The 19,334-nt window shown below is 34.0% G+C and overlaps 3 protein-coding genes across 3 annotated transcripts; all 3 read left to right on the top strand.

Moving 5' to 3' along the window:
* The first annotated feature begins 8,816 nt into the window (after window positions 1-8,816).
* On the top strand, window positions 8,817-9,354 carry LOC149497351 (S-protein homolog 2-like). The gene has a single exon (XM_089719729.1). The coding sequence runs from the start codon at window positions 8,844-8,846 to the stop codon at window positions 9,282-9,284; it is 441 nt and encodes a 146-aa protein (XP_089575855.1). The 5' UTR covers window positions 8,817-8,843; the 3' UTR covers window positions 9,285-9,354.
* Window positions 9,355-9,413: 59 nt separating this feature from the next.
* On the top strand, window positions 9,414-13,816 carry RPT2B (AAA-type ATPase family protein). Its single transcript, XM_012229779.4, has 6 exons — window positions 9,414-10,174; window positions 11,582-11,827; window positions 12,298-12,467; window positions 12,585-12,801; window positions 12,940-13,080; window positions 13,528-13,816. Exons 1-6 carry the CDS (start codon window positions 9,698-9,700, stop codon window positions 13,609-13,611), a joined length of 1,335 nt encoding a protein of 444 aa, XP_012085169.3. The 5' UTR covers window positions 9,414-9,697; the 3' UTR covers window positions 13,612-13,816.
* Window positions 13,817-14,604: 788 nt separating this feature from the next.
* LOC105644434 (HIT-type Zinc finger family protein) lies at window positions 14,605-19,124 on the top strand. Its single transcript, XM_012229780.4, has 7 exons — window positions 14,605-14,909; window positions 15,003-15,034; window positions 15,425-15,493; window positions 15,865-15,951; window positions 18,433-18,521; window positions 18,601-18,651; window positions 18,786-19,124. Exons 1-7 carry the CDS (start codon window positions 14,836-14,838, stop codon window positions 18,813-18,815), a joined length of 432 nt encoding a protein of 143 aa, XP_012085170.1. The 5' UTR covers window positions 14,605-14,835; the 3' UTR covers window positions 18,816-19,124.
* The last annotated feature ends 210 nt before the right edge of the window (window positions 19,125-19,334 follow it).

Here is a 19,334-nt window from a genome sequence, read left to right as displayed (position 1 = left end):
ATTGAATATGAGTTGAATAGTTTCTTGCTCTTAAAGACCCATCACCTACCCGTTACCCACTGCTTTTAGTTTCTCATTTAAAGTTGTTTCCTTCAATATGTTCTGGGAAACGTTGCGTTTTGGATTGCCAAAAGATTATTTTTAGTAATAAAAATAAGACAAGCCAAAGAAATGAGGTCTGTCAATATGAACAAGAAACGATTGTTCATTTCAGGATTAGCCATAGGTTTGTGTTGATTGGTTGCACCCAATGACAGTTCATGGTTCGATTATTATCATGTTCATGTCGTAAGTCGATTGAGCTATAATAGGATATTGCTTCTGCACTGTAAATCTAAAGATGGCGATCTTGGCATCCATTATCTTAGAAATGGGAAAGACTTTAATTGGAGATTCAGGATGAATTTTTTCTCAACGACACTTTCTTTGGTGCTACATGGCACAAGACGACAAGTCGCATGCTGCTTTCCAAGTGTTTTAGGCTGATACTAATTTTCTTGGCATGTGCGGTTATGATCAGATTTGCATTTGGATTGCTAAAGATGAAGGAATTTATTTGAGAAATAGAACAAATAACAGTTCACTACAAAAAAAACGCAAAATTGCGACCGATTTTTGCGACCGACTTAATTCGGTCGCAATTTTGAGACCGATTAGCGACTTATAAGCCACCGGTCGCAAAATTTGGCGCTGAAAGTTCCCGCGAGAATGGTTAATGATTTGCGACCGATTTGCGACTAAATGTTCTTCTGTCGCAAAACTTCGCGCGTAAAAAATAGGCCAAAGTTCTGAGACTGATTGGAGACTACATTACGACCGATTTTTTGCGACCGATATAGTTAGTCGCAAATCGGTCGCAAATTTTGAGCCTAGTCAAACGACGTCGGCTCATTAAAAATTGCGACCGATAGTTATAACATTTGCGACCGATATGTCGGTCGCAAAATTTAGGACTTTAAGCGTCGGGCCCTCTCTTTTTTCTTTCTTCTTCTTTCTCTCTTCTCCTTTCTCCTCTCCTCTCCTCCGTCCGCAGCGCCACTCCGGCCCCTCCTGACACCGTTCCAACCCGCCTGACGCCGGCAGCCCCGCTCGCTTTGCACTCCGGTCAGCCTGTTGCGAAAATCTGAGGTTAGTTTTATTTTGCGATTAATTTTTCCATTTTTTTTTTTCGATTTTATTTGTTTTTATTGTATTTATTTATGGTTGATTTTGTATATAGAGTTGCGATTAGAATTTTTTTATGGTATTATTATTATTATTATTATTATTATTATTATTATTATTATTATTATTACTATTATTACTGTTCTTATTATTATTATAATTATTTGTATTATTGTTGTTGTTATTATTACTAATATTATTAATATTATTATTATTATTATTATTGTGATTGTTATTATTATTATTATTATTGTTATTATTATTATTATTACTACTGTTCTTATTATTATTATTATTAGTATTATTATTATTATTATTATTGTTGTTGTTGTTATTAATATTATTATTAATGTTATTATTATTATTATTGTGATTGTTATTATTATTATTATTAGTAGTATTATTGTTATTGTTATTGTTGTTGTTATTATTATGATTAGTATTATTATTATTAGTATTATTGTTGTTGTTATTAATATTATTATTCTTAATGTTATTATTATTATTATTGTGATTGTTATTATTATTATTATTAGTATTATTGTTATTGTTATTGTTGTTGTTATTATTATTATTGGTATTATTGTTACTGTTGTTGTTGTTATTATTATTATTATTGTGAATGTACTTGTTATTATTATTATTAGTATTATTGTTAATGTTGTTGTTGTTATTTTTTTATTTTAATTTAACATATATATATGCAACTTAAATAAATTAAAAATTGAGAGTTTCAGTCAACAAAAAGCCGTAATTATATATTGTTACATATTTTATTTAAAAAACGAAAAAAAATTTAAAAATTGTTGCTATATATAAAATTAATAACCCTTAATATCCAAGCAAATAGATAAATATCATTTTATCATACAAATTTGACTAAATTGAATTGAATAAAATAGAACGCGCCATTAATATTTAGGAAGAACGACATTTGGAGATACATTCGAGTGATATCGAGCGATAAAAATTTTAATTTTCAAATTACATTAATTTCTGCAATTTTACCGATGGGTGATAATGAAATTTAGCAACAAAATTGAATGTGATTAGTGAGAACGCCAAATTTTTTTCCTTATTCAATCTCTATTTTTATTTATCTTTTCTAAAAAAACATTTTATTCATTAAAAATTGCATTTTCTTTTTGCTTTAAAGTTCTATTTTATTAATATAAAATCTAGTAATCAATACATATAAAACTATTGTAAATATATAGTAGAATGATTTTTACAGTTGTTATTAGGAGAGAAAAATAATATTTTAAAGGTTCTAAATATATTGTGGTCGATTTATTATATATATTTTTTGTTAGGACTTTTAATGAAAAATGTGAAATTAACATTTAGTAGTTTTTCTTATTTCAACATTTATTTACTAAAAAAAATTGTTGAATGTATAAAAAAATAAATTCATTTTATCCATCAAAATTTCTCAAATCTAATAAGTGATCTAATTTTTAATAACTTATAAAATACCTTTCACAAATTCATCAAAGTTTAAAATTGAACCGAAATAATTAAATTATTAAAAAAATTTAATCAAACTTTGATAGATACTTTAGTAGACCATTTCAAAGTCTGCAACCAGTTCGGAAAAGTTTCAAAGTTTCAAAGCAAGTGTCATTTCAAATATACAGAATATAAATATTATGGGATTGAAAATGAAAGCAATTTTCTTTTTATTATATAATATTTTACATTTTATTCAAGTTAATCGAAAAAGAAATATAAAAGAAATATGCAAATGCGATGTGTACTTAAGAGTTTTCAGTTTTCAATATATGCTCCAAACTACAAAAACTAATTGTAAATATCTTAAAATTAGTGTATACGTAGTTGATGCATAAAAACTAACTCTGTGAAAGTACTGAACAAAAATAATAACAAGTACAAAAACTAATTGCTCCAATTTTTTTTTTTTTTTGAAGAATAATTGGAATGTATATAAATAATTTTTTGTGTGTTTAGGTTATTACATGTTCTTAATTATTGGCAACTCTTTCTTGAGAAGTTTTGGCTGTGTTTTTCTTTATTTTATATTATTGTCGTTATTTTTCTTAAATATGTTTTTGACTTAAATGAATGATGAGTTTGGATTGGAGGCCTAGTAGTGGCCATTTTGCCTTTGGAGAATGTTGGTATGATATAGAAGTGTTTATTGATTTGTTTTTGTATTTGAGATTTAATTGTGTTGTGCCGAAATGCTGCCGAATTTTTTTCCCAAAAATTCAATATGTAGAATAGTACACTTACCTTTATTACAGTAGTCTTTGTATTCAATAAATGAACTTAGTGATTTTACATTTATATATAGTTACCCTTATTATAGAAATAACCTTAGTTACTTATAAGTATTGTAAATTGAACATTACATTAGGTGCATGTTTTAAGGATGATTTAGACTAATGCAATTACATGACACGACCCTTTATAAACACATTGTTAATTAGGTAAAAAAAAATGCAAAATAATCGAGATTGGATGTACTGGAGGTTCGAGGTCAATGGGATATTAAGACAAGAGTTTCTGCAAGGATTGGAGGCGTTTATACAGTTTGCAGTTGGTAATCCCAGTTTTATGGATGGTAATAAGTTGAGGTGTCCATGTAATCACAAGAAGTGTCGAAATCGAGCCTTCTTAGACATCGATACAGTGAAACTTCATTTGTGCAAACATGGGTTCGTGGAAAATTATTACGAATGGATACATCATGGTGAAGCTCGAGTTGCCAGTGGATCAAGCCACTCCATTCCGGTAAGTTTAGAAGTTCAGCCTTATCAATTTCTGTATGGTAATCAATGCAATGATATGGTAATCGATGCGAGTAGAGTACAATGTGAATGGGATAATATGGAGGAATCGCCAAACGTAGCAGCACAACAATTGTTTGACATGCTAAGTGCAGCTAATAGTGAACTGTGGCCTGGATGCAAGAATCATTCAGTTCTGTCTGTTGTTGCACGATTACTACACATGAAAGCGGAGCACCATTTTTCAGAAAGGTGTTACGATGATTTTGTGCAGTTAGCAAAAGAAATGTTGCCTGAAGGCCATTCAATGGTTGATAATTTTTATCGGACAAAAAAATTAGTTTGGGGGTTGGGACTACCGGTAGAAAAGATTGATTGTTGTCGTAATAATTGTATGATATTCTGGGGTGTTGACTCGGAATTCAGAGAATGCAAGTTTTGTAATCTTCCAAGATATCAACGGCGAGGTCAAGGGACTGGTAGAGAACAAAAAGAGAAGGCTTTCAAGAAGATGTATTATTTCCCTCTTATTCCTCGCCTTCAAAGATTATATGCATCTAAGGCGACAGCTGAACACATGACATGGCATGCTTTGCATGAATATGAGGATGGTATAATGACTCATCCGTCAGACTCTGAAGCGTGGAAACATTTTGATAACATTCATCCTGTGTTTGCTGCTGATATGAGAAACGTGAGATTGGGGCTTTGTACTGATGGGTTTCAGCCGTTTGGCCAATCAGGACAGCAATATTCATCATGGCCTGTCATTGTGACACCGTATAATCTACCACCGTCAATGTGTATGAAAGATGAATATATGTTTTTGTGTGTTATTGTTCCTGGGCCTACTAATCCAAAACAGAAAATTGATGTGTTTCTGCAGCCTTTGATTGCTGAACTTAATTATTTATGGGAATATGGGGTTGAAACATTCGATGTTTCGACCAATCAGAATTTCATAATGCGAGCTGCTTTGCTTTGGACCATCAGTGATTTTCCAGCTTTTGGAATGTTATCTGGGTGGAGTACGGCTGGCAAATTGGCTTGTCCTCACTGCATGGAAAACACTAATGCATTTACACTAAAGAATGGAGGTAAACAATGTTGGTTTGATTGTCATCGCAAATTCTTACCAGAATCTCACCCTTGGAGGAGAAATCGACAATGCTTTAAAAAGAACACGACTATTGTTGAACCCCCTCCACTTGTGAAGTCTGGAGCACAAATATTACAAGAATTGAAGATCTGGGGCTTATGAAAGTTACAGCGTTAGGTGCAGATGAGGTAAATACAAGAATGGCAGGAATAGCGGGTGGAAAAAGCGAAGCATCTTCTGGGATTTGCCATACTGGAGTTCACTTCTTATTCGTCATAACCTTGATGTCATGCACATAGAAAAAAATGTGTTTGAAAATATGTTCAACACTGTCATGAACATTGAAGGGAAAACCAAGGATAATGCAAAAGCGAGAGCAGACATGAAGGAAATTTGTCGTCGACCGGAACTCGAGCAATCTGTACTTACTGGTAAGTTTCCGAAGGCATGTTATTGTTTAGATAAACCCCAAAGGCAATTATTGTGCGAATGGTTACGATCATTAAGGTTTCCAGATGGCTACTGTTCAAATATGGGTAGATGTGTGGACATGAGGAAGTACAGATTGTTTGGCATGAAAAGCCATGACTGCCATATTTTCATGCAAAGATTGATCCCTGTGGCATTCCGGGAATTATTACCAGGAAAAATTTGGGAAGCAATGACAGAATTGAGTCTCTTTTTCAAGGAATTGACGATGACTGTTATCCGATGCGATGATATGGACCAATTAGCGCGAGAAATCCCAGTAGTGATGTGCAAGTTGGAGCGAATTTTTCCACCCGGCTTCTTTGATTCTATGGAACATCTGCCGGTTCATTTGCCCTATGAATGTCGTTTAGCAGGACCGGTACAATATCGATTGATGTATCCATTTGAGAGGTGATTCACTAACATTTCATTCTAATGATTACATCATTTTTTTGAACTTATACTTACATATTGGCATTGTACAATCACAGACACCTACAGAAAATATTTACATGAGCGTCAATGTAAGTAACAATGAATAATATTTACATTTACCCTCTAATCATTGCAAAGATGTACAAAGTTGAATATAATAAAGCTTGCAATTGCATTGATTAATTAATTTTTTGTTTTCAGGAGAACTATACTACAGCTCGGGAGCGTATTGTTACTTCTCAGACCGATGAATCCGAAGCTGAGTCAAGAATTGACGAGGTAGCGCTTTATCTCGAGGCTGTAGGGGGCGAGAAGAAGAGGAAGGTATACGGCATCGGGTCTCAGGCATCACAGTTTTACACTGGCTCAGCAGCTCATGCTTCTACAGCCAGCGTAGCACGACAGCCGGAGCACAGTGACTCGCACTGTGATGATGATATACGGGCTCAGCCTGCTGATCAGCAGAGACAGATTGCAGAGCTTAGAGCGCATGTGATGCGGCTGTCCGGTGAGCACCGTGCTGGTACTTCTCCCTCTGATCCTGCGCCTGCTACAGACCGACATGTTTCGACGTCTCAGCAGCAGCCACTATCGGCTCCTGATCCCGATGCTGCAGACGATACCTTGGTCACCCCTCCTGGCGCTACATCACATCCAGCAGGTACTCCTCCCGGCGATCCGACATCGGGAGATCCGACATCGGATCCTGCAGATGAGCAGCAGCATATATAGATTTGATTTTGGACTTTTATTTTTTCATTTGTATTTTCATATTTTAATTTGTTCAGAACAATAAAAGTTACATTTTTATACTGTTCTTGAATAGGTTGTGTGATATATATGCATTTATGTCAACTTTCACAAGTGCAGAAATATTTTGGTTTCAAAATAATATTTAATTTTTTTATTTTTTTTTCATTTTTGCGACCGATTTGCGACCGATTTGATACCAAAAGTAAAAATTATGAATTTATTATTTGCGACCGATTTAAAACAATTGCGACCGATATTCTGCGACCAAATTTGCGACTGAATTTCCAATTAAACCACGACCATAAATTGCGACCGATTATTCAATTTTGCGACCGATTTTATCGGTATCTAATTTGCGACCGATTGTCTCATCGGTCGCAAAATTATTTTGCGACCAGCATTTTTGCGACCGACAATTGTCGGTCGCAAATCGGTCGCTACATGAAATTAGCGACCGATATTGGCCATTTTGCGACCGATTTGTCGGTCGCAAAATGACATTTTTTTTGTAGTGGTTGTTGTAAGGATTTTAAACACAGGTGGGAAAAAGAGGAATGGATTAGATCGAAAACCAATCGGATTTTTCTCTCATATTTTTTATTAACTAAAAAAGGACAAATTGCTATAGTTATTAATATAATTGCAATCAAGCTCAATAGAAGGATACGAGATACAATTTCAAGTTGATACAAACTTATTTTTATCAAATGGTAACTTTCTATTTCAAAATCACTTTTCAGATTGAGGTCCCAAATGAATTTATTAAATTTAAATCGAAAATATAAAATTTAGAACGATGTTCAATTTAAAATAAGTCGAAATTTCCACGGTCTCTACTTCTTAGCCATGCCCACAAGTTGTCTCTTGTTGCTTTCAACGTGTTTTAGGCAATGTTGTTTGGATTACTAATGTTTATGTCGTTTAGTACAACATAAATATAATCATTCACAAAGCATGAATAATAATTAATAAAAAAAATTTTCTACCTTAATTTTACGTTAGTGATTTCAGTTTTTCATGATAATCCCATATATCTATATATACACTAATTGAAATTAAGAAACTGAAACCTGAAACAAAGCAAGCTAATTAATTAATTAGGGGAATGAGCTCTTTCAATAACAACATTATGAAATTCTTGTTCATTTTGTCGTTAATATTGAGTTCGTTCGTTTTACCAAACGACGGACGGTTGAAGAGATATCGTGTATTTATCATCAACGGACTAAGCCCGGGTAAGATACTGTTTGTGCACGTCAAGTCCAAAGATGATGATCTTGGAGTCCATTATCTTGCGAATGGAGAACAATTTACTTGGAAATTCAAGATGAATTACTTTGGGACGACACTTTTCTGGTGCTACATGGCACCAGACGACAAATCGCATGCTAATTTGAAAGTGTTTTGGCCTAGTGATGAGTTATTTTACATGTGTGGTCATGATAGGAATTGCATTTGGACTGCTAAAGACGATGCCGTTTACTTGAAAAATAGGCAAAACAATACTGATTTGCGTGTTATGGACTGGCAAGCAGGAAGGTTGGACACATTATTTTAATTAAAATACCGTTTATCTGTCTATTTATATGTGTATTTGCACACGTGAGAGTACGTGCATGAATAAATAGTAATTAGGTTTATCTTGCATATATATAAGGTTATATACAAGAAGTTAGAGCTATCATATATACATATTCTATGTAATAGTCAAGGAGTTATTATTACAAAATAATCTATTTTAAGCATGTATGCTTTGAATAAATTGTAATAAAATCTGTTTTATTATTAATTTTATGATAATTTAATTTCATTGTCTTTTTTATAATTCTTAAATTGTAATTATATGTCTCCGACCCTCTTAGATGATGAATCTGAATCAAATTAAGTACATAAAAAATAGTTGTTGTTTTGTATTTTCATTTAAAAATCTCTAATTAAATTTTGAAATTTAGCAGTGAATATTTAGATAAGAACTCATTAATAATATATCAAAAAATACTTTTCTAATGAGATAGTATCAGATATCATTTTTGACAAATGTACACTACTCAAAAATGACTTTATTTCTCCACCAAAAATATAATTTTTTTTTTTTTTTTTTACATGCAGATCATCTAATATAAATAAGGTCCAACCACCAAAACATATCAAATCAAACTAAAGAAAAAAAAATGAAGAAAAACAAAATCTACCATTTTCAATTATTTACTGTCTTGCTTGCCTTGTCCTCTTCCATGGGTAACTCAGATGTTCCAATAGTATTTAGAAGGTTCCATGTTCAAATCAAAAACAATCTTCAGGCCAAAACCCTTTATGTCCATTGTAAATCTGGAGATGATGATTTAAAGCTCCAAAAACTTCAACCCAATCAAACATATGAATTTAACTTCAAAGTCAATTTTATTGGCTCTACACTTTTCTTCTGTAAGCTCTTTTATTGGGATTTTCAGGTAGTTTTTGATGCTTTCACTACTCAACCACCTTCTTTTTCTTATAAATGTGGCGGAAAGATCTGCACTTGGAAAGCCCAAGAAGATGGTGTATACTTGTTTAATGGTGAAAAGAAAAGATGGGATTTCATGAAGAAATGGGAGAAGAAGCATATATTTTGATGAACTATGTATTCATGTCAGTCTCTTAAAGATGAATATATAATCTAAATAAAAGAATCCTGAGTTTGTATGTCTGCTGTTTCTCTTTATATCAATATATAATCTAAATAAGAAAGTGTCATTGGAAGAATCCACCTTATCGTTTTTGTTTCTCAAACATAAAAGTTTTTCCATTTCTTCTCAAGTTTATAGTATAAGAAAACAAAATTAAAAGGGCCTGCAGCCCATGTTTAATATCAATTAAAATCAAGCCCAAGTTTAGCCCAAAATTTTTACCCGAGTCGGTCTCAGCCCAATAGCCCATCAGACGGTATAATATCAGCTACGCTCATCGGCCACAACAAAAACTTCAGTGCTCAGCTAACTTGTTCTCAAAGCCAAACTCAAATCTCTGTTTCGCACAAAATCAAGCCATGGGTCAAGGACCATCTGGCAATCGGCAAGGCCTTCCCGGAGACCGAAAATCCGATGGAGGCGACAAGAAAGATAAGAAATTCGAGCCAGCAGCACCACCGGCTCGCGTTGGTCGCAAACAGCGCAAGCAAAAAGGACCAGAGGCTGCTGCTCGGTTGCCGACGGTGACGCCATTGTCAAAGTGCAAATTGAGACTCTTGAAGTTAGAGCGAATTAAGGATTATCTACTGATGGAGGAGGAGTTTGTAGCCAATCAGGAGAGATTGAAGCCTCAGGAGGAGAAAGCTGAGGAGGACCGATCTAAGGTTGATGATTTGAGAGGATCGCCGATGAGTGTGGGGAACTTGGAGGAGTTGATTGATGAGAATCACGCCATTGTTTCGTCTTCTGTTGGGCCTGAATATTATGTTGGGATTTTGTCTTTTGTTGATAAGGACCAGCTGGAGCCTGGGTGTGCTATCTTGATGCATAATAAGGTAATGGGTTTTGGGGTTTCTTGGTTGTTTATTGCATAATTTATTAGTTTAGATACCTTGATATCGGGTTATTTGAAGTTATCCATTACTTGGGGATGATTTTGAGTAATTTATTAGTTTGAAGGTTGATTTGTTGGATATCATGAGTTTAGGGTTTTGACACTGTGGCTTTGTTGTCTGGAAGTGAGATATGCTCGTAGTGATTGGAAAATTAAGTGCTGGTTGATCAATTGTTTTAGTAGGGAAAGAATTAGGACTTTTAACATTAAGTTTTACTCAATCGGTGAAGTTCTGTCATGTGAAACTTAAATTGTAGACAGTTGCGACTAGTGACTTTAGATAGCCAGTGTTTCTTAGTATGTAGGTTGAAGCGAAGGGCTCGAGTTCTGTTTGCTGCAGCTCTTGTATGGTGTATGTATTTTTTGTGCTCATATTGGATAAAAAGTTACCAGAATGTGTTGTCATTTGTGCATTGTATTCTTGAATGATGTGATGGTGAGTGAGTAAATTTTTTCTATGTGCTATGCTGAGATTTTTGTTCTTATGGCGTTTTTATCTTTGTCCAAGGCTGTAGGAGTTTTAGCAAGGTGTATGGGGAAAGCATTAATGTACTTATGGAGTATGGTATTACTTGCTAGGTGCAACCTAGGTACTTGTATCATATTTTCTCATATTCTCTTTGGCAATATTGTTTTGCTCTGGCATAGGAACAGAATGAAATTTCTGAAATAGGAATCCAGTTAGTTTGTTTGTTTGTTTTGCAAGGCTTCTGAAATTTTTATGATACTTTTATATTTGAATAGCTTCAATTTTTATCCAATGGAATCTACTATTAGGTGTAAATTTTAAGATTACCATTAAATTATTTTTAGTTATCTTCAAATAAAATTTATTTTTCAGATACAGACTTTTCTGATCTAGACATCCATTTTTATTCCGATTAAATTTCCAATCTGAACCAAACATTTTGCTTGCATTCCGTTTGGATGGAGGACTTTGAAATGTGATATTTAAAGTGATAATGCATTGGTTTTCTTTAGTTGATTACAATCATGAATTTGGTTAGCTTCATGAATGTGGAAAACCCTTATTTGGTTGTAGATTTCAAACATCTTATGAAAGATGTGTCATTTGAAATCCACCTCAAAAGAGTTTTTTATCATATTCATGAAATTGGTAACTATAATCTTACTAAGTGAATAAGGAGTCAAGTTTGTTTGAATACTCTCTTGTTTCAAATCATTGCATCCTAGAATGAGTTTTTATGCAATTTGTTGGCTTTCTGTAATCTTGATGTGAATTAATTTTCTTTTGTTGTCTTATTGAATGCAAAGAAGAGAAAAAAAAAAAAAAAAAAAAAAGCTAAAAATGAAGTTCATTGATAATTTATTTGTGGCTCCTTGTCAGGTTCTATCTGTTGTTGGGCTTCTTCAAGATGAAGTTGATCCTATGGTGTCTGTGATGAAGGTTGAGAAGGCTCCGTTGGAATCTTATGCTGATATCGGTGGTTTAGATGCCCAAATACAGGAAATTAAAGAAGCAGTTGAGCTTCCTCTGACTCATCCTGAGCTGTATGAAGATATTGGTATTAAACCTCCTAAGGGAGTCATATTATATGGGGAGCCTGGGACTGGCAAAACCTTGCTTGCAAAGGTTTATACTTAAAGTCTTTATTTCCTGTTATATTATTGCACTTAAATGAGTCATGTCTTATAATTGATTACAGTAGCATTATTATTTAAATCTCTCTCTTCTCTTAACTTTGAATAAACTCTGATAGAGGGAATTCTACTTATAAATAATGGAGTAGTCAAACTTAGTTGTTTTCTCTCTCTTTGCATTAGGGATGCTAATGACTCCTTTGAAAGCAATAAGCTTGTTAGTGTATTATTAACTTGGTTTGAATTATTTTTGCCTTGGTAAGCTTGCTTTGTTCTGATGACGGCAGTTATATGATATCATTTCACACATCCTTACTTCCTATTTCCTAATTAATAAACCAAATACGTTCTCCTGTATATGGATTTTCATTTGCTTTCGAGTGGCATGAAATTATCCTCAGTTGAATTGGAGTTGTTAACAAATTAGTACCGACTTTTTAAGCCTCATATTTGTTTTGTCAGGCTGTGGCAAACTCAACATCAGCAACTTTCTTACGTGTTGTTGGTAGTGAATTAATTCAAAAGTACTTGGGAGATGGCCCAAAATTAGTGAGGGAGCTTTTCAGAGTTGCTGATGATCTCTCACCATCAATTGTCTTTATTGATGAAATTGATGCAGTTGGTACAAAGAGGTAAGCCCCTGACTGGTTATGGTTCACTCGTAAATAGAACTAAAATAAAGGGGAAGAAAGAATTTATGGCTGAATAGATTTTATCTTAGGGCAGTCACGATGCAATAATTTTTGTAGGTATGACGCTCACTCAGGTGGTGAACGCGAAATCCAGAGAACCATGTTAGAATTGCTGAACCAGTTAGATGGTTTTGATTCAAGAGGAGATGTGAAAGTGATTCTTGCAACCAACCGAATTGAAAGTCTTGATCCTGCTTTGCTTCGGCCTGGTCGAATAGACAGGAAGATTGAATTTCCACTTCCTGATATCAAAACAAGGCGACGCATTTTCCAGGTATTTGTGACTGATGCCATAAAAGTACATGGAAGATCTTTCCCTCTATCATCTTAAATATCATATCCTGTCCCCATCTTTATTGAATCTTTTAAGCTTGTCCCTTTGTGTAACTGGTAATTTCTTATCTGAGTGTAGATACACACATCAAGGATGACATTGGCTGATGATGTCAACTTAGAAGAATTTGTTATGACTAAAGATGAATTCTCTGGAGCTGATATAAAGGCTATATGTACTGAAGCGGGTTTGCTTGCTTTGAGGGAGAGGCGCATGAAGGTGAGCATTTTACTGATAAAACTCTGATATTCAAATTTTACCATTTTAAGCTCATACTAGATTGTTCTTCTTCACATGGAAGTTTAGTTAGATTCAAGTCCATGCCACTTTTGAGAAGCCATGATTTAAATTGTTTTTTTAAAAAAATTGCCCATGCCTGTCATGTCCCTATGTTGGGAAAAGAGTTTGTATCTCATCCCTTAGGCCATTTTGTGTTGGTCTGTCACCTCCAATTTTTGGTACAGCCAGTGCACTAGTTAGTTAAGAGTGCTAAATGTCGGTGGCTGGTCCTTCAAATTCCTAATCTGGCCTTCACTTAGGGGAACATGAATTGTAGAATTGAACTCCTTCCGAGGCCTTCCTGAATTTCAAACCTACACGGCTGTCCTGGTCCTTACTTTTTCTTTTCTTTTTTTTTTTTTTTCTGTTTATTTAAATTATGTTCAGGTGACTCATGCCGACTTCAAGAAGGCAAAAGAAAAGGTCATGTTCAAGAAGAAGGAAGGGGTACCAGAAGGACTTTATATGTGAAAGGACTGATCTTGTATTACGTATACAATAGAAATCTTTCTGCTTTTCACTCTTCTGTCTCTGTATCAAGTCCTTGCATCCTAAATTTGGTTTTTCCCTTTTTTTTTTTTGGACTTAAAGATATGGAGATGCTGGTTGTCAACTAATCAAAATTCTGCTCGTTGGATTTAGATGCGAAAATGAAAATGTTTATGTATTTATTTCACATCAGGTTGACCGATGTGCCCTTCCAGGCATAACGTCAAAAAACCACTTGCATCTTTGGAGGTGCCTCTTAACTCCAACCTTGATTTTATTACAAATGAGAAAGCTGCTAAAGCTTTGCTTACCATATGGTTGGTTCTGTTGGTCTGTGATCTAATTTTTAACAAATCGCCGTGGATGAGATTTTTTTTTTACCTCTGTTCTTTTTTATTAGGGTTAATCAAGAATTTGGTTTTAGACAACTGAAGAAATGTCGATTGAAATCTACTGAAAAGAATGACTTGAACATTACAAATTGAAAATTGTCCAATAAGAGATGGAAGAAGAAAGAAAACGTGAAGTTAGATTCTATGTTAATGACTTCGCTGCATCATAACATTTAATTTTTTTTGTATTTAAAAAAATATAAAAATCTTGGTATTATTTAAATACTCTTAGCACTTATTTCCCTAACTAAACAATATTTGAATAATGTGAAATCTCAATAAAAAAAATTTTCCAAGTCAAGTTTAAGTATTGGTACTAGAGTGGCACTTATAGTGATAATTGGTAAGTGCATAATTTTATTTTTTTATTTTATTTTTTGAGATTCATAATTTGATATTTAACGGGTAATTTTGTTCCGTCCTCCTATGTCAATATTCAAAATCTAAAAAGAATTAACTGAATTTTTAAACCATCAGATTATTTTTGGACCAAAATTTTTGAAATACAATTTAGATGTAAAAAATTTAAAATAGTAATATTAGTTGAGTTTTACAAGATTTTAATTGCCGATTACTTATATTTTGCTCCGCCCTAAAAAAAAAAAAAAAAACAAAACCCAACTGTCTACCGTTGTTGCCGTTCCAAGCAACGATCAAAAATTAAAATTCCAGAAAGAAAAGAAGAGCAAAATCGCTAGGACGGTCTAATAGTACTCGACGTTGTATACAAATTCGACGTATCATCTAACTTCCGCCATTGCTATCTCCTTCTTTTAGCAGTGGGATTTAGGGTTTTACAGCCGAAACAGGTTAAATGGGTGCTAGAAAATGTCAAGTCTGCAATGAAGCTCAATCTAAGTACAAGTGCCCCTCATGTTTGGCTCCATAGTAACCACACCTCAAACTTTCACAAATTCATCTTTAGTTGCTTCTATTTCTTCTCTCTGTTTAGTTTATTTGCCTTTGTCTCCTTCCTTGCAGTTGCTCTCTGGGCTGCTTCAAGAAACACAAAGGTATTTTCTTTTCGATTACTAATCAGAATGTTTGCCCATTTTATATTTTACAATTATTACAATAAGTTAATATATGAATTATTTGGTTTTTATTGATTATTGTTATTGAGAGAGATGAAAGCAATAAGTTAAGCTTTCTAAATGGCAGTGATTGTTTAGTATTAAGTTTTGAGATGATAATCTACATATAAAGAATGGCTAATGAGATTGATAAAGGGGAAGAAATCATAGATGGTTTGTGTGTGTACTTTCAGACCATTTACAATCTGGTTTCTAGGTAAAGTTCACTAATGGTATATCCTGTAATATGCATTGTACTTGCGATGTTAGCAACTTGCTATCTGGAATATAAACTGATTAAGGTGTAAATGGCGTAAATGAATTATGCAGAAATCCCTTGTGCTAAGCCGGAACCTAAGGAGGAAAAGTCAAGCACTGTCTCTGCAGAGGAAAAATCAAGTAAGAATTTTATTACTCAGTAAAATGTTAATCAATAATTTAATACGCTTTGTTTGATATATATTGTAATTATTAGATGTTTTAATTTGTCATTATCCTATCTTTATTTGTGTAATTAAGTGAATATCTTCTTTCTCCTTACTTTCTCCTCACATGCTGTTACATGGGTGCACAAAGCCACAAATATTCACTGCTTTGCTTGTGTGATAATTTTAAGGGAATTGAATGACTATCAGTTTGCTTTTAGTCAAAGAAAGAGATTGCATTGACTTGCACTTGTTCATGCTCGGTATTCTAATTGCATTGGATTTAATTCAATAATATTTTTCTTGAACTTTAGTAATTGCATGCATTTGTTTCATATTTGTCAGCTGCTGATCCTAAGCTGCCTATACGAAGGCCATTAATTGTTGATGATGCAAGTGAGGTGCTGCTAAAACCACAACTAGAATCTATAGGTGAGGTCTTGCGACAAGCTTGAAGGTAGTACCTGAAATGGTTCTTTTTTTTATGTTTTTTTTTTTCAAAAATTCCTTTATTCTGTTTTCTGCAATAGAACAGAAATGCACTTACTTCCACACCCATTTTAAAGAAGATTTTTTATTGCACGATGACCTTCCTTTTTCCCTCTTCTGGATTGTGTTGTGTTATGAGCAATATGAAGAGACTACAGAGTAAATATTGCAAGTATTTATATTGATGCCTAGATTCAGGGGCGCAGTTCCCTTGGGGCCTGAGGGGCCCTGGCGCCCCCACCCCCTCCCCCCACCCCCACCCCCCCCACCCCCCAAAAAAAAATTAAAAACAAAAAAAGTTTTCTTCTGAAGATAATGTTTTAATCCCTCAAAATATAGAAAAATTATATTTGGCCCTGTAAAAGTTAAAAAAAATTCATTTGGCTCATCGAATATAATTGTCTTAGCTCCACCCCTGCCTAGATTAGTAAAACAAATGAAAAGGTCGAACTTTTTGATTGTCGAGCATGATTTTGTAGATAAAAGCAGAAAGCTTGTAGAACTGGTCTGCAAGGATTTATGCTTCTTGAAGAGCATGTATTAGTCTCAGCATAAGAATATGCTTAATGGAAGAACGCTCCAGAAAGATATAGGAACCACTTCCCTACGGAGTAAAAGAGAATCAAGCTGTTAGTCATGATCCATGTTAGAGAGAGAGAGAGAGAGAGAGAGAGAGAGAGAGAGGGTGTTCAAACTAAGCTCTCTTATCTTACTAGGTGTTCAACCCGAATACTGTGCAACTTAACTACCAACATTGTTTCAAATAGAATAATAGTATATGCAGTGAAGTACATATGATTTTGGTAGTTTATTAATGAATAAGAATGAGTGCGAGTAATAGGCTATTTTGGGAATCACACTGCACACTTGAGAGGGATTGCAATAATTTATAATAACAAGAGGTGCTTAACATATTGGTATGTATGATGGCCCATCTTTTTTCATGGAGCCTTTTCTTAACCTCAATATCCTTAAGGGGACTCTCCTCAGGGCAAGCCTTAGCATGATGGTGATGTTGCTTCTTGTTAAGCGTAAGGTCCTCTCTTAGGAAAAAGAGGTTGGGGTGATGAGTGGGTGAAGCTATATAAAATAGACACCTCCCCCAACCCTATCAACGTGGGAATGTTTGCTCTAGGAATGCCCTTAAATACACAATGGTCTCTCTTATTGGTCTTGGTCTCCTACTATTGTTGTGGAAGTGTAATTGCTTAATAGCTTTCAGCTTTGTTGAATTATTCATTCTTGTTGGTCTATCTATTCATTAGATTGTTGGTAGTAAAAATGTTGTGTTCAACACAATTGACCATTGCCCATTGGCATCTACTTTAATTCTTCTTATTCAGTCTTCTTTAGAGTTTTTTGATCTATAACAATTATTTGGATTATTAGAAGTGCGAGTTGGCTTCACACGTATTGCAGATTAATCTTCTTTCAGTTAGCATGCCTTTTTTAGCTTACAGTCTTCTGGTTAGATGAATAGAGAATAGGTTTATGTTAAGATGGTGCGGTATACAAGGTGGTATTGTATAGTATTCTACTGTTCTGTTTTTATTATGTGTTGCTAAGAAGGTGCGAATCAGTTTCTTTATGAGTGGGTGGTGGTTAAGCAATTTCTTTATTATAGTAGGCAGTTACTAGTATTAGCATTGATTTCAGTTGCTGAAGCAGCATATAAACAAAGGTTTGAGTTCCTAAAACTCAATAGATAAGAGTTCTCTCAAACGAGCTTTAAGAGATTGTAGGATTGTCTCTTAAGAAGTCCTAATTCTATCTTTAAATTCAATGGAATAGATCCATGTCTACATCAAAACTTGGGACCATAACACTTTAACTGTGGAGCATATGTCCAGAAGCAGTGGATTTATTGTCCAATCTCTATATATCCATATCTAGATCCAAACTCAGGACCATAGCCCTTTAACTGTGGAACATATGTCTAGAAGCAGTGGATCTATTGTCCAATCTCTGTTAGTAGTGGTTGATCTGTGTTGAGGGCTGCGAGTCTAATGTGGTCCTCAACAAAAAAGTTGCTATGTATCCAATATGAGCTGTCGCGCTTATTTTGCTTTTTCTCAAGTTTCATAAGATAAAGCAACTAGCATCTGAGAGGACAAGAACAAGTTCTAAAAAACTAAAAAGGATAGCTGCTTATGAAACTTTGAATTCTTTGTTGTGGTAGCTTTTCTTTTTTTCTAAATCTGATGTGAAGTTAGATTTACATGTTCTTTAGTACACATCCTTACTGTTAAATTTCATTTGTAGAGAAATAGAAATTAGGAAGGACTTCCTCAGAAATCAAAAATAAAAAAAGCTAACTAACTGAAAAAAAGCCTTAATTGGTCCTGTTATTTTAACATCTAGAAGCAATTAATGCCCATATCTACTTTCAGAAGAAATAAATGTAAATGTTCCTTTGATGCACAGCTTCTTCCAGTGAAATTCAAAGCGCTTTGAGGGATGAAAGTCTCAGGAAACTTATACGTAGCATTGATTCTGCTGCAGATCCAGAAAGTGTATGTATTCTAATAATCTTACTTATAACTTAAACAAGAGGAAGAAACCCTTCTAAAATCTGTAGTTTTCTCGGGCTAGGAACTTGAAAAAGCTATGGGGGTCGAGGCATTCCGCATCTTCACTGACAAGGTACTTTAGTGTTGTATTATTCCCGAGCTGCCATCATAATTGTAAATGCTTATGATAAATAAATTTGTTACTGAGAAAAGATTTTTCTGTGTTCAATATTTGTAATCAATTTCTCACACTTCCTTTGCTGTCAGATGTTATCTACTATTAACTGCAATCAGTAATAGACACAGGAAAGAGTTGGCGGTTGCATTTAATATTGCAGAACAGGTTTAGGCAGGGACTTTGTGCCGTCTACTTCAGTCTAGCTGTCATTCTTCTGGAGTCGTTGCTGCCAGTCAACAGTCTACAGTCTTAAAACTGTCTCATAGCAAGTTGAATCATTGTGAGATAGAAAAGAAAATATTACGGAATCAGTATTTCTTGTTCTTTTTGTCGATAATCGCACTAAATCTATTCTGGATGATCGCATTGTTCATACAAACCATGATGTTTTAAAGTTGTAGGAAATATTCTAATATTGACCCGCATAACATTTCCTTTTTTTTTTTTTTTTTTTTTTTTTTTTAATTTCTGTATGGCTCAAGTTGATAATTCATTTTTTGACTTGGAAAAGAATAATATAACCAAAGTGCTCTTCTAATTACTCCAACGAGTGCACTGAAAGTGAAAGGTTAGGGACGACTATAGCAAGAATCTGAAAGGACAAAATATTGTCTCTTTCAACTTGACAACAAAACATT

The sequence above is a fragment of the Jatropha curcas genome, chromosome 3, assembly GCF_041381405.1.
Source record: "Jatropha curcas cultivar XTBG-Jc1 chromosome 3, XTBG_Jcur_1.0, whole genome shotgun sequence".
NCBI classification, from domain to species: Eukaryota; Viridiplantae; Streptophyta; class Magnoliopsida; order Malpighiales; family Euphorbiaceae; genus Jatropha; species Jatropha curcas.
This window is presented reverse-complemented; position numbering and strand designations above follow the sequence as displayed.